Raw genomic sequence first — 16,433 nt, forward strand, 5'->3', positions numbered from 1 at the left:
AAAAAAAAAAAAAAAAACCTCAAGATTATCATTGGGATCGTTATAATTTGGGCAATACACGTAAGAGAGTTCTGCCCGAGTAAGTGGCCGGATAATCAAAATTTATTTGGGCAAATAGGTCTTATATAGACTCTCAGTCTCACAATGTTCTACCCAAATTGCTACATGGATATCCCAATATGAATCCTGTACACATTTCATCCACCTTAAATTACAACAGCTCTAGAACATACCTTGTACTAACACTGCAATCACCATTGCACGCATCCATCAACAACCGGATGAGAATACAGCTATCTGTCATTTTCCCTAGTCTCTGCTTTTCTTTAAGATTATTCCATTTACAAGGTACACAAATTGTTGAATACACGTCTACAGTAAAAAAAATGAGAAGGCTAGTGAGTACAACAATCATTGACTACATATCTTTGCCTTTCTCAGGAGTACAAAGCTGGTTGAACCCATCTGTTAAGGTGGCGGGTGCCCAACAATCATTGATGAATGGTCTTGATTACCGTATAAATGTAAACGAAGAGAACCCGTACAAAAGGATGTAGATACATCAACCTCCCATACTGTTGGATGTGCAGGAGTGCCGGCGGTAAGAGTGCTCCTTGTTATAGTCATTTGACGCTAGCATATTGACCTGCAGTTTGTGGCTTAGATATTTTTCACAGTAATACAGAAAGAAAGACATCCAACAGCATAAAGGATACAAGGTGGGACTTATACCTTGACAATCTCAGACTTTGAGCCTGGACGCATATAGGCTGCTAAGATACTCATGTTGAAATCCTGGGTGCAAGGACATTAAAAATCAGAAAGGGAAAAACCAAAAAAATAAAACTTTTATTCAATGGTGGAAGCACCGTAGAAAAGAAAAAATTCAGAAGCAGCTAGTAAAAGGGGTTGAATTTTCATAACTGATTATTCCTGCATACTGTTGGAGGGTTCAGTCACCAGATGGGAAAAACCATAATTGCCCTCTTATTATGTTGAGGTCAACAAATCATTTAATGGCTTATGGCCGTTCAGTGTAATTTGATGGTTATATTCAATATCTTATATAGAATTTAATGACAAATTCATCATCTTGTACAGGAACATTTGGAATATAGAAAGTTCTCACCATGATGCATGACATAAACTCATTTCTTATAGTTTATAAAATCTTATTTCATTGAGATGACTGCCATCCTTGATTCTACCGTTAAGGCTATAGATTTATCTTTCAGATGACATACAAATAGGAATTGAGCCATTGAAATTTTAGGGGAAACAACTGGCACACCCTAGAAGATTTTGAAAAGATTAAAGAGGTCATAATGACAGAGAACTTGAACAAGTTCACTGTAACCTGATAGCACCCGACTCCAGAAATGATTCCACATTATTTACAAGATAGATACGTACAAATAAGTACAGGACATGTATGAATCTATGACCTGTGCCAGGTGAGCAACAGTCACTTCGTCACAGTACTTACTTATGGGCTAACGGGTCACACTTTGGCCAAGTATCCTACAAAGAGACTCCTGAGAGCCAGAAGTACTGAATGAATGGCCATAGGAATGGGGGCGTCGTAAGATTTATTATATATGAATATAATAATATACTAATTGGGGGTTGGTTAGTAATATAACAAATTTAACAAGAAGTTATAGAACCAAATTACTTTAACAAATATAGATATTTTTATTTTAAGAAAAGACAAAAATTATTAGTGAGAACATTTACGCAATGTGCATTAAAAGAAGCCCACGACACTTTTCAAGAGCTAAACAGGAAGAGGTATGGATATATGAGAAATGTTTGATGCATCAAGCATAGAATTTTTTTGATTATGAAATTATCATCTGGAAGGGAGTGCGATGTGTCTCAATGACAACTGCATTGGCATGTCAATGTTGTATGAAGCATGATGACTAGTACTTGTGACTTCTGAGGTGAAAGGATTTTAGGGAGAAAGAAAAAATAAGCATCACTCTAATGTTTTCAGATGAAGCACTATATAAAATAAACAAGGGAAGCAAGAGACATAGCAAACCAATATCTTATAAAGCAAAGGAAAAGTCATCCATCAACATGTCCAAAATGTCAATGCTCTGCTTTTTGCACCAGCATAATGTTAAATCATTTCATACGTATGCTACATTTACCATAGATGATCAAGCATATGAGTACGAGTAGTTAAATGCAGAACTCACTCTGAAAGGATCACCCCTCAAAGATTGCACAAACATAGAACCTGAACCACTTCCCTGCAAAACAAAAGCACTAATCTCATAGTTGTCCCCAAAATAGTAACAGAACAGGAAAATGTAGCAAATGAACATAATCCTTCTTAATAATTGTTTCAAAGGGATTAGAGTTCAATAGGAAGGAGAAGAATTTCTGGGTACTGAGTTCAGAAAGGACAACTTGCTCTTAAGGTGTGATGACTTTTCGTACTTATATATAAATTCCATCTCCAATTTTTTCCATTTGCTTTTTCTTGTATTTGATGGTGTTTTCCTTTTGTGATCAACAATCTAACTTCACCTAGGACAGTTTCTCTCCTTTATCATGGTCATGAATGATGAAAATGAATGAAAGAGAAGCTTATTTCCAATTAATAATGCAGCCTCATTTTCTTACAGTTAATTTTTCAGTAAACCCCTTCTACTGTTGGATTTAGATTTTAATTTTGTTCTCATCTAACCTTTTTTATGATCAGATTTTTTTTTCTTTTTCTTTAAGGTAAGCTACACACGCTTAGTGGGCCTTGAACCTACTACCTCACCTTCCACCCAATTTTTTGAGGAGAGAAAGTGCTATTGGAGTTAGAGCACATTAGCAAAACCTCTATGATCTACCTTATTTAAATTTTGGAAAAACTACGCTTTGCACCCTCAGAGTACCACCCCGTTTTAAATATCCCCAAAATTACCAATTTCGACACTTTGGATCCCAACTCAAAATTTTAATGACACTTTGCATCCTTCATTAGATCCAGGCATTATTTCAGACAGAAAATTCATGTGCATGCATTCAACCCAATTGAAATGACCAGATTGACCTTGTATGTGAGCTTAAATCAAATTGTTTGTTATTTCTTTTTTCTTTTTAATTTTAGGGCCAGTTTTGATATTTCAAATGGGACAATGGCATGTTTCCATCCAATAACGCTTGACATTAACAAAAATGCAAAGTAACATTAAAACCTTGATTTGGGATGCAAAGTGTCGAAATTGGTAGTTTGGGGGTGTTTGAAAAAGAAGAGGTAGTTTGGAGGTACAAAGCATAATTTTCCCTTAAATTTCTAAAAACTATAATCACCCTCTTTCTCTTCCTCATTTCTAGTCTAATTCTTATTATGAAACTGGAGAATCACAAACCAGAACGCACGCCATCTAAGATGATAGTGGATTTGGCAACACAACCCAAATTGTTATACATTACACATTCCCACATATACAGGAGAAAAGAGACAAAGATTTGCCTCTGGACGAAAGCAACAAAAAGTCCTAATGGAATATAAAAATGAATATTTTTTAAATTCATTCTAATGGATTTTTACTTTGATCTTAAAATACATTCTTAATGGAAAATATTGTCTTGATAATGAAATTTATCTTTGACCACTTGATGGAAAAATATTTATTTGAATTTTATTATTTCATCTTGCAATAACGATTTACACAAATTTCTAATAAAAGATAACATTGATGTAAAAAACCTTGTATTTTAATAAAAGAAATACTCTTGATACAATAAGCAAGAAAGATAGAATTTAAGGCTTGTTTATTGAGGGAATTTCTTATCAAAAAAGAATAGGAAGAACTGACTGGAGCCGTCTACAATTATGGAACAACATAAATTGATTTGATAGATATCAACTGTGGTACAGCAAGTCTAGCTCAACCAGTTTCTGAACATTACGTTCTTTTTTTAAAAAAAAAAAAAAAAAAAAATGATAAGTAAACTTATTTTTAACGTCCTATATGCATCATCATTGGAATTTAAAACAGATTGAAGAAAAAGGATAAAAAAAATTCATGCCACCATTAGACCCTGTTGCATCACAGAATAGCATCAACTTTGTTATACATAACTCACTTCAAACATGGTGAAACAACATCGGCATCATTTTAAGCGCTATCTACAACCTATCAGTCCCCTCATTTCTTAATTTCTTTTTCCTTTGAAACACAGGAAATCTAGAGGATTTTCTTTGTCATACATCTTAACTTCTTCCTTTTCCTAGAGTTTCTAATTTTATTTAACTTTCTACCAATGCACTTAAATAGCATTGTGTACCTGGAACGCCTCATCTATAGTATATATATTACAAAGATGTGTCAACAATAGCAGATTGATTATAAAGTATATCTAAAGATGTGACAGATCATAGGCAATAAGGCATTCATCTTTGTTATTTTAGGCGAAAACAGCATTTCAAGCTCACTAGTCATTTATCAAGCCAAACCTTTGAATATAATTGTATTTCGTCATATCCACAATTTTTTTTATGCACTCATTTTATCCACATGCATGGTGCAAGCCACACTGATAAACAAACAAAAAAACACAAGAGAATAGCCACTTTCCTTTCCTGTGTGGTTCTCGGAAAGTAAAGAAGCTCCACAACCTTGATAAAGTTTGGCAGGCCAAATATAAGTCACACATAAGAGATATTTCTTGTGTTTCAGCATTGAGGCATTTTAAATATATGCATCCACATCCATAAGTGCTTCAAACAGTATGATACCTAAGTGTAACCCAAAACATGTGAATATAAAGACAGAGGTACCTCCAAAGAAAGATCCTTGAGACGCCTTCCAGTTTGAGCACAGCAAATGCGGGCTACATGTTCATCAGAACTCCCACTTATAATATAGTCCCTTCCATTCATGTAATAGGAACGAGTGTAGTTCTGAGAGCTTTCTGTAGAAGCTATCTCAAACTTCAAGTGGAGCCTCCCATCAACAGCCAGAAGTTGTCTAACCTGAGAATGTTCACATGTTAGTCTCAAGTGCACTTAAAATCTTAAAAGATTATAATGATAATAATATTGAGATTTCATTAAGCATATAAACAAAGTATCCAAGCAAAATATATATCAATAACTAATATGAAAATGTTTCAAAAAGGCCTATATGCACATTAAATACATCAATCAATATTGGTGTCCCTCTGAAGTATAGACTGAGGTATGGATTTACACCAAAAAGCAACTAAGTTGGTATCCTAATAAGAACCCAATCCATACCTACTACCACCATCAGAAAATATACTCCATTTCTTTCCTTCAAATAGGCCACCATGCCACAAATAATCTTCAACAGAAAACGTTCCATAGATGACCAGGCACTATGGTCCATTTATCTACCACTAGCCTATTAGAGCATATTGAAACTTTATGGAAGCCATATTCACACAAGAAACTTTCATTTTTTTGATAAGTACACAAGAAGCTTTCATGGCATTGGTTCAGGACCAAATCCTACCCTTATGTATATCATGACCCTGTGACATAGGGTTTAAATTTTTTTATCACCGAACATGACCAATCATCAATGGGCTTCAAACAAAAAAAGGACAAAAGCGAACAACAAAAAATAGCAATTGAAAATTATGGACGCAAAAGAAAGGGAAAAACTTCACAAAGAAGAATTTTACAGGAAAAAAAAAATAAGGCGATGTAATTCTGTTTACTGAAGCTTTCCATTTCAACAGTTGTGTTTCAAGATAGGCTCTAACCATATTTCTTGTCCAATCATCATTTAAAGTTTGAGAGCTAGGAACCAAGCTCCAAGGATGAGACCTGAGCATAAGTTGAATATTCAAGAACATAAAAGCAAATTGACACCCCCAACTCATACTGAAAATTAATCCAAATATTACCTCATTGTCAACAGCTGACACTAGCAGATAGTGATCATCTGGAGAAAAGCAAACCATCACATTGCCCCTAGAGCTTGAAGCAGTATAGCAAGGTGATATTGGTTTTTGTCTTAAGTCCCACATCTTGACATCTTGATCAAAGGAAGAAGTAACAAAAACTGATGGGGAATAGTTAGCAAACTTCACTACATTAATATGCTCCCGATGCATATCAGAGAACACCTCTAAGCGCCTTCCACAACTTATGTCATACAATGCAACATTCCTTGAGTATCCACTTGCAAGAAAAAGTTCATCCGTAGAGTTAACATGAACAGACGTCAATTGGTCGAACTCATCAAAGGTGACACAACCAGCACTATTATATATGCCCATAGTTCTTGGTGTCGTATGTTGGATATCATACAATTTCAATGAACCATTATCCGAACCAGCTATGAGCTGACATTCACCATGGGGAAAAAACTGAATTAGAAATGCCATATTCATCAGGAATAAAATCAACAAAAAAGCACACTCTAAAAATGCATCAACGTTGAAGTCAACTATTCCATTTTAAGTAGGTACATCATGACCAGCACAAATTTTGGATATCCTTCTGGAAGTATGCTTACTAATCATGAGAGTCAAATACTGCATCCTGCAGTTAGCAATTGTTGCAGTTACTTGCCATAGAACACAACATGTCTGTATATAGACAACATGTCTGTATATAGAATCAAGTTATCACCTGCATGGCTTCACATAAGGATTAAAGGAAACCAAAAAACAATCTAGAGGCAGGTGATGTAGCACTCTGCGAATATCAACACAACAATATTTTCCCAGGAAAGACATTGTAATTGTAAGGATATATGCTTATAGAATAAAATAGCATTACAAATTTATCTCTATTTAACACATCCCATGCAGGTATCATATACCTTGGAGGGATACTTCTTGAGCCAACAGAGTCCCAACACACTGTTCATTGCACCAAGTGATGGGATATAATTAACAATTTGTTCTTTCTCATGGTTGATTACAACTACTTCACCATCCAAAGTTCCAAAGACCATTAGGCTAGAATCAGATGGATGATACTCAAACTGCCTAGGACGAAAGTTCATCCCTTCATCTCCCAAAACATTGCTTGAAATTGAAAGTGGATGCAAGAAAGGCCAAGCAGAAGACCCAAATTTGGCAGCACAAAGAGACCTAGTATAAAAATATTTTGACTTTCCAGAGGTACAAGATGACTTTTGCTTCGGAGTTCGCACATGATTGTGGCTTGCTCTTATTTCACGCTTTTGTAAGATACTAACAACACTCTCTTTATGCTTCCTTTTGTAGGGTAGATACTCAAAGTATTGTGAAAAGGTAACTGTAGCCCTTTCCCTATCAATCTTTCTTATAGGCAAGTTATCTAAAACTTTCAAATGGGGTAATGAAGCTATCATGTACTCTCTATAGTGTTTCTCAAAGCATATCGGCGAAGCATGACAAGAAATAAACTTCAAAGAAACATCTGCAATTTGCCTAGTAAAGGCGCCTGCCAAAGACTCTTCTCCATTTTGGTTGTATAATGCATCAAAAGAAACCTGCCAAACAAGTTCGAAATTCAATGTAATGACTTCAAAGATGAGTCAGACAAAGGAGAACAATGTGTGTGTGTGCGTGGATTTTTAAAGCTATGATGCATGTAGAATACAGAAACATATATGCGTACATCCCCTATATCTACATGTGTAAAATTAATATCAATTTACAATAGAAATTTATATCAAGACTAGGGTTGGATAATGTAAGGAAATAATAACATCCATGGACATTTATGCATTACCAAGGCATTAAAAAAGGGGGAAAATGCTCCAAAGGTCCATGAGGTATGACTTTTTATCACATCAATCCCTAAAGTTTAAATTTTATCGATCTACTCCCTAAGGTTTCAATTGTTATCAAATAGATCCCAATGTCTACTTTCTATTAAATTTCTAACAGTATTGGTAAGTCATACCCAATCAGAGGTGACATTAAAAAATATTAAAAGACAAAAGGGAAAAAATTATAATCATAAACATAAAAAACAAAATTAAAAAGAAAAAAGAAAAAATTTATTAAAAAAAAAAAAAAAAACACACCAGAGGTGGGGTGTCCCTCTGGAGGTCGCTGACAAGGCCATCCCCACCTTTGGGGGGGCTGGCGCAGCCAACCCCATTCTTTGGGGGTGACTCCCTCTAGGAATAACCCGTGTGGCCACCCGACCTCTAGTTTTCTTTTATAATTTTTTTTCTTCTCTTTTTCTATATTTTTTTATTAAAGGAGACACATGTCGCCCTCTAATTGAGTATGGAATGGCATCACCCTTAAAAATTTAACGGAAGGTAGACCTAAGGATCTATTTGATAACAATTGAAACCTTAAGGAGTAAAGTGATAAAATTTAAACCTTAGAGAGTGATTTGATAAAAAGTCATACCTCATGGCCCTCTAAAGCATTTTTCCCTTAAAGAGCATTTTAGAGGCATGAATCTAACTAATTACATGGACCATGAGATTTGACCCGAAGAAAAAACAAATATGCAATAATCACTTAGGATTAATGTTCTTGTTTTCTTTTAGGTCTAAACTTAAGATTATGTGAAATATGGAAAACTTACAATGTACTGAAATCCTACAATAGATCATCTAATGCAACTAAATTAATTCATTTTAATTGCATTATGATCACTCAAGAGAACTATCTAATAGAGAAGGACCAGGTGGTTTACCTCATTCTGCTGATCAACATGTCCATTCAACCTAGGGAAAACATTAGATAATAGCTCACTATAACCATATTCTTTCTGGTGACTCGAAAAATCTACATCACTATCATCGTCTGATGAATCCTCAATCATGCTTTGAACTTCGTCATTTATAACCACATCATCAAGCGAAAACAAATTCTCAAGAGCCTCATCCATGCTTGAGTTATAATTTGCAAGCATGCCAATTTCGATAGATGATGCTCCAATGTAAGGAGCACTCTTTGGCTGACCGACATCAGTTTTTTTATCTGATCTCCCATCAGATGATGCGGCAGAAGGCCCTGCATCATTGCAACACAGCCAATTCTGAAACCGAAGTTCAACCAAAGAAGGGAGTTTAGAAAGTGCCGCAATGGTTGTCCAAAGATTTGTAATTCTTGTCTCACACATTGAGAGGCATGTTAAATTGGGCATGCAAGAGAAACAATCCTCCCTGAAACTAGTAAGTGAGGTACTGAAGTCAAGGTTAAGGGTGTGTATCCGCATGAACTCCCCCATCATGTTGAGCTTCCGGAAGTGTGAAGACCTCAAGGTTAAGACTTGGCATGATAAGCCTTTCTTAGAGAGATCCCTGAGAGTAAAATTAAACTGATGATGGAATGCCATTTATCTTTGCAAGACCTATAGCTTCAAAAACTTAGTCCATCAATACAACGTTTCTACAAGCAATGAAAAACAGAACCAACTCTTCTTACATCATTAAGTAAGCAGAAGGCACTCTGAATGGCAACTTCAAGAGGACACACAAAGCACAAGGCAATACAATAGGAAACTTCAAAAGGATATATACATAATCACTAGATGCAAACTTGAGTAATGAAGGAAAGATGAGAAACTAAGGGTAAGGGCCACCTAAGAAAAATATAGAAAATATCCAAAATGGCAGATGCTATGGCATAGATTTCAATAACATGATTTTTAAACACCACTATCATGAACATTCCTTAAATTCATGGCAGTAGGGAGATACATAGATATTTGAAATGCTTCTTTCTGACTACCAAAAAAGAAATTAAAGAAAAAAGTTCCCTTCTCATCAGTTCAACTTTCACCCAAAAGTAATCATTGGCAGAATTGATCCAACGCAATGACTGCAAGATGGTACAGATATTCGATAGCCTGGCAAGTCACTCGCTGATTGGCTAAAATAGGTTTTTGAAGTACTTTGCTCTCAGACAACTACTCAGACAATAAAAAGTCACTTGTTCTCAATTATCAAGACTCCAATGGATTGAAATTTCCTACACTAAATCATAGAGATTCACTATCTTATTATTGCTAACATAGGTGGCAAAAAATAATATAAAGACATTTATGATGAAATAAATCTGGAACTAAGACAATTACTTAAAGACAATACAAACTAGCACCAGTATATACCGCAAGAACTCCTTTCCAAATGACAGATCCTGGAGATCAACTCGTCGAAGCTTTTGATTGATGGCACGCATCAAGGACAAAGCACATTCCCCATTAAACTCACATGACGATTCATTACGTACATCAACCGCTTGAATCTCTGAAGCATCAAGTTCCATAAATGTATCAAGAAGTGGATGAAAATCAATATCCTTAAGATGGTCCAAGAAAATTTCCAGGCTACATGGCTCATGGCGGGATTTTTTAACCTCAGCCTGAATAATTAAAAATTAAAAATTAAAATTGAAATTAAAATTAAAAAAATAATAATAACAAAAAATAAAAAAGGTTTAACTTCATATTCCTTTGAATAAAAGCCAATGCATATTTAGACCCAAAAAACAAAGAAAAGTCTATATTCCTGTAGAACCAGTATCCAACATACAAAAACACTTAATAAAAAACTCGTATCCAGGATACAAAGTTCTATGCATGGAACTTGCCCAAGAAAATGTAAGAGATGTCTATTCTTCCTTTGCTGCATTCAACAAGAGACAGAGAAGTTTACATCTAAGCATAACAAGAAGAGCTCAGAAAAAAAAAAAAAAGGTCAAAAAAAAAAGAAAAAGCATAACAAGAAGACAATGTGTTAAAAGTTTTAATAAGGTCCCCTGTACAAGTCCAAGACAACTTTAGATATTAGAGGAATACAGAGTTAAATATATCCTTCTCAGATGATGAATTTGAGAAGTGATGTTTTTAATTAGATCAGAATGTTTGGGCAGAGCATCTACTCCAGCTCTAAAGCAACTTAGTTCAAAGTACTCATTGGTGCTCATACCCAACCACATACACAATTTAGGATTATGATGATGATGATGAGGCTGACAATTATTTATAAACACACACACACACTCACAAAAAAAAAAAAAAAAAAAAACCAATGAGCCACCAACAATATAATCATTTTAAACAATCCTAAATTCCAACTACTAAAATCATACAATCAATCCAAACCTTGAATAGACCAGACAAAATCGCAGTATTAGGTAGGACACCATGCTTCCGGCAAGAATTAATATACCTAGAACAAATATGAAAATTAAATAATAAATTAAACCAAGTACATATTAAAAGTGGTGACATGAAAAGAAAAATAACTTCAATTAGCAAGTCAAGAAACTATCATAAGTGACTTTACTCTATCATCTTCGTCTAATATTTACATAGTTTATTTTTAATAAGTGATTGACCCTAAGGGGAGCAGAAATGAGAGATTTGAACAAGTAACCTCCGTTTTATGATAAGTGATCCCCAGCTGATTGAGTTACCTTTGGGGTTATAATATTTACATGGTAAATGGATTCTGTTGCCTTTCTCTTTCTTTGTTTCTTCTTCTTCTTTTTTTCCCTCAATCAAATTAGACAAGGAGATTAAAGACCTCTTGATGCAAAATAATGGAAGGGAAGAAGACAACTGAAGACTCAAGTATCGCATAAGACTAGACATGAAAGAGATCATTCGGAGGCAAAACTTTAGTGGCAACCAGTTTAAGGGAGGGCAGAAAATTTAAAAGCCTTTAACCAAATGGATGCTGTTAAAAGATCAAGTACAACTCAACTCTCTAGATTGAGGGTGGCACAGTGGCTCGTGGTGGCACTAATGTGACATTGGAAACTTTGGAATCACATATAATTCCTGAGGAGCTAAACAGTGAATGTAATTTGGACGTATACAGTTTTATTGTTCACCCAAAGATCAGCAGATAATTGGAAATTATAATTGAGACTAACTTGCAATAACCTAGTTGCCAAACAAACCCAAATACTATCACAACGGGCACATTGGATAGACCCCTCAAACACCTAATGACAATCATATCTTCTATACCCTAAATGATCATAATAGATAAAATGAAATGAAAAGGCAACAGTTTTAAGTTCATCTATAAAATCAGGATTTTCCAAATTCCAGTGAAGCACAATCTCCTTCCCATGAATTAAACCTTAAAAGAGTGAAAATCACTGCTTACAATCTTATATACAACCAGAAATTCATATTTCCAGAAACGAAGTAAATAATCTACAAAGACAAAAAATAAAAAATCATTGGAATTGCTGTACTGCAATAATATCACTGAAAGCTCCAGGAAATATTCAAAAATACTAATAATAACAATACACCGAGGTGATAGAGAAAGCCACCTTTCTTCCAAGGTTGCGATATCGATGGCCATGGCGATTGAGCTCAACGATTGCAGCTTCTGAATTACCACCTAACAGAAGAAATCATTTATTTACATATTTAGATAGATTATTAGAGACTCGGTGTAGCAGTTTTTTTTTGTTTTTTTTATTTTATTTGAATTTCTTTATCTCTTCTGGGCTTATATACCTCGAGCCCATAAACTCAGCCTAGCTAATCAACTATACTCAACCCTCTGAGCCCAATCTCGTATTAAAGCTTGACTTTGTTAAGGATGGGTTGATAGGAAGGCTATTGTGGTACCCAGCCCACACGGGCCTCTAATGCCAGCCTACTTTTGCCGAACCCACCACTCACCGACGAACTCATTGTTAGAAAATAGAAATTAATGCTTTAAAAAAAAGTATAGAAAATAAAAATTTAAGAAGACTTGAAAAGTCTTTAAAAGCTTATTACAAATTGTTTGCAAAAGAACTCAAACCAATTAGGAGTGTACAAGTGGTTGCGGTTAGCGGTTATTGATAATAACTGCAATCACTTAAGGTGGTTATTGGATTTTAATAACCACTGGCTGCTCTATTTGGCATGTTTGGAATTGCATTTGAGAAATAGAGCTTTTAAGTTAAAAATAGCTTCTAAGTCAAAAAAAACTTTTGGGCAAAAGCTTAAAAATGAAGTTTTTGCCAAAAGTGTTTTTTGGCCATTTTTAGGCTTTTTGGATCCTTAAAAGCGCTTTTAATTTTTTTATCAAACGAGTATTTTTTTCTTCAAAAAGGCTTTTTGAGTGTTAAAAGCACTATTAGGTCCCCCAAACGCAATTCCAAACAGGCGGTTAGCGATTATTTTATAATCAGTTAGCAGTTTTATAACTCTTTTTTTTTTTTTTTATGGGTTTTTGAACTTTTTTCTTTTTGAGGTGTTTTGGGCCTTTTGTGTCTATTTTTTGGGCTTATTTTAAATAGTTTTGGGTCAAAGTGTTTCAAAAAACAATGAATATGATGAAACCCTATCCCTAACTCATATTTAAAACGACATGCGTCGTTTTAACTTTTAATGTTATACTCGCTTTTTCCATCCCTAAAACCGCTAACCGCCCCGTCGTATGCAGTTAACGGTTTTTTATAACCACATACCAAAGCGGTTATGTGGATAGTGGTTGCAGGGTGGGGCAATTAGCGATTTTTTATAATTGTATACCAAAACGGTTAGTGGTTGTCGAACGATTATAACTGCTTGTTTGTAGACCTCTAAAACCAATAACACGCATTTACAAACACCATAAATAAGGAATATTTGCACCCATGAATATAAACGAAAAGAAAATTTAGTAAGGATTATTTTCAAAAGAGTACGAACAATTAAACCAACAAATTCTAAAAAAAAAAAAAAAAAATCTCTCTTCAACCCTAGATCAATATCTAAAAATGAATTTCTTATTCTGTTCGATGCAAACTGTTTAAAACACTTCAACTTAAACAATTATTAAAACCATTTATAAACTAAAAAGAAACAGAAAGCAAAAGATCCACTTCAACTTAAACAATTATCCAAAACCATTTACAAATTAAAAAGAAACAGAAATTATTTGTATCAACAATTTATATATATATTTTTATAAATTTAATAGATCAATCATTACATTTGTGAGGTCTACTATTAACTCATGTAAAATTCATATAAATTCACAAATCAAATAAAATGAATATATATATATATATATATATATTGAGACAAATATTTTCTGGATATGATATATGATTTGTGAATGGTACTTATAAAAAATAAAAAATAAAATAATTTGTGTACGTTTGCATATGAAGGATTGGGCTATGGACAGGTGGCGATGAATGATTAGCCAGCACAGCGTACCGGTCTCTGCCGTCCAAAGTCATGTCGCATGGCCCATGGGTCTTCTCACCTGAGGCCTCTGACTGAATCTTAAATCACCAAAATTGTCCCCTTCGTTTTCCTTCAACCAAAAAAAAAAAAAAAAAAGAAACCAGTTTTCACTTTTCATAACTAAAATTGTTTCTATCGAGCCAGCCAAATTTTATTAATTACTTCAAGATTTCATGACCATTCAAATATTTTTTGTTTCTTTTTGTTCCAATTTCTTCTCAGAAATCATATTTTTGTGTTCACCAAAACAATAGTTAGAGAAATTTCAATGCCTACTTAATTTAAGGCTGTGTTTGGCAAAGGAGTGGATTGGACCGGGCCGGACCCAAAATCCAAAATAATTTTTCTCAATATCAACCCCAACTTTTTTATTTTTTACATCACATCAATCACTTTTTATCACTATTCAAATAAAACAATCACTACAAATCAAAATTTTTCACTTTTTTTTTATACAAAACATTCTTACTTTTTTTTTTTCTCACATAAATCAAATCTGCCACTGTTTCGACCCATTTTTTAAGTTCACTTATTTGTCAAACATAGCCTAAGAGACCAATCTTAAATATTAAGTATTAAGAAAAAAATGTTAAATGAATCAATTCTGATATGACCTTGCAACAAATAAATTCATAACGAAATGATGTCTTTGTACAAATTATGGCTATTTTTCATGAAAGTCCTTATAAAATTATATTCAAATAAAAATAATAATGGTATGGCGGTGGGGGCGGTCGACCATCCTAACGGTTTACCATCTCTTCAAACTAACTATGATTGTTGGGTTAAAATTATTAACCGGATACTACTATGTTTCACCCAAATATACGTTGAACGTGCCAAAATATCTTTTGGTTAGCTAAGTGTGAATGCTTAAGATGGAGAATCATAAAGACAAGAAATGCAAAAGGAGCATGATCGAACACATAGAGTCATAGTCGGAAGTAGGGTAAAAGAATTAAAAGGCAACCAATCTAATGTGTGATGACTTTAGAACCTAATAATATTTGCCATGCTTCTTTAGTCTCTTGTCATCCTAGATTTGACAGCCCCAACTTGAGAAAAGTTCTCCCTCTCCCACTCTCTTTTTCAAAAATGGGGACTCCTCTTCTACATGAGAAAAAGTGGCAAAAGCTTGGGGCTCACCATCAAAGATGATGACCAAAGCTTTTCTATGAAGCTGCCCATCTCTCTCTCTCTCTCTCTCTTGTGGTAGAGATTAGTGGTGCACGTGGCTAGGGGGAGTAAAGAAGAAGGTTGTTGGAGAGACAAAAGAAGGTATCATGGGTTGGGGACCCAAAGGGAAGGCCGTGCATGCTAGCTAGCTAGCTAGCTTTATATCTTCTGATTTATAAATAATTATGCTGGCTTAAGAAGAAGCACATTGTATATTTTGTTTCCTGCATGTTGTGGTCAGAAAAAGAAACATGGGAGCAACAAATTCAAACCGGCCATTTTATTTTTAAGTTTGCAGTTGAAGAACATAGTGGAAACAAATCACATGATGTGTGAAAGTGTACTCAGCAATAAGAATTCTTTTATTATTGTTATTTTAAATTAGAATTTCAAAAAACATAGTGACAGCAAAACGAAGGAAGCCCATTGAAAATATATACTTATCTGCTTTTGTATATCAATCAGAGTATTTAACAGAGATATATAGCTTTGAAGATACATAGTACAAGAGAATAACTCGTGTTACATCACCACTCGTGTGGAATCAAACTCTCTATTTATTAGTGAGGCTTAACGAATGAAATATTTTATTGAAATGTAGGGTAAATTGATAAAGACATAATTCGAATTCAAGACCAATGGCTTTAATATTATATTAAACCATCACTTATTTCAAAAATTTAAAGAAATAGATTAATTTAATTATTTAATTTATATTCTAACAACTCCCGCTACAAATGAAATGATTGCACCATTGTTGATTCAATATCAACCCACCACATGGCAAGAAACCAAATGCATATTCAGGAGCTTCTTATGTTAAAAAATGATACTCTCTCCAAAAAGAAAAAAAAAATTGATGACGCTAAGATACTCTCTCTTTAAAAACTTTTTACATCCCGTTATTTTGTAAAATAATGTACGACTTAAGAATTGGAGTGTCTTTGATCCCTCAAAGATCGACGCATTTTCGATTACTATTTTTTCTATTTTGCAGGAAATAAACCTCTCACATGATCATTGCATAAAAAGAGGGTTTTGGCACCCAATAGCATAAAGACACATAAGATAAAGAGAAAAAAAAAATGCACAAAAATACTCTAGATCCTAATACACATGA

General features: G+C 34.2%; 1 protein-coding gene across 2 annotated transcripts; it reads right to left on the bottom strand.

Annotated features, from left to right (window-relative positions):
• Positions 1-84: 84 nt before the first annotated feature.
• LOC132177491 (transducin family protein / WD-40 repeat family protein) lies at positions 85-12,357 on the bottom strand. 2 transcript variants are annotated; one of them, XM_059589834.2, is made up of 10 exons: positions 12,238-12,357; positions 11,051-11,117; positions 10,055-10,308; positions 8,636-9,245; positions 6,810-7,466; positions 5,887-6,327; positions 4,793-4,987; positions 2,208-2,261; positions 733-795; positions 85-646 (listed from the first exon to the last, which is right to left on the bottom strand). In XM_059589834.2, the coding sequence occupies exons 1-10, from the start codon at positions 12,267-12,269 to the stop codon at positions 563-565; spliced, it is 2,457 nt and encodes an 818-aa protein (XP_059445817.2). In that variant the 5' UTR covers positions 12,270-12,357; the 3' UTR covers positions 85-562. The 2 variants fall into 2 exon arrangements, with proteins under 2 accessions (XP_059445817.2, XP_059445819.2); XM_059589836.2 differs by lacking the exon at positions 11,051-11,117.
• Positions 12,358-16,433: the final 4,076 nt, after the last annotated feature.

Source organism: Corylus avellana, chromosome 4 (assembly GCF_965113065.1).
Source record: "Corylus avellana chromosome 4, dhCorAvel1.hap1.2, whole genome shotgun sequence".
Classification (NCBI taxonomy): Eukaryota; Viridiplantae; Streptophyta; class Magnoliopsida; order Fagales; family Betulaceae; genus Corylus; species Corylus avellana.

Bases quoted from the DNA above. Each gene is read 5' to 3' on its own strand.
- LOC132177491 (XM_059589834.2), bottom strand. From the start codon at position 12,269: ATGGCCATCGATATCGCAACCTTGGAAGAAAG. The intron at 11,118-12,237 runs GTGGCTTTCTCT...TATTTGTTCTAG, and splicing joins ATCGCAACCTTGGAAGAAAG to GTATATTAATTCTTGCCGGA. The intron at 7,467-8,635 runs GTAAACCACCTG...CTTGTTTGGCAG, and splicing joins ATGTTGATCAGCAGAATGAG to GTTTCTTTTGATGCATTATA.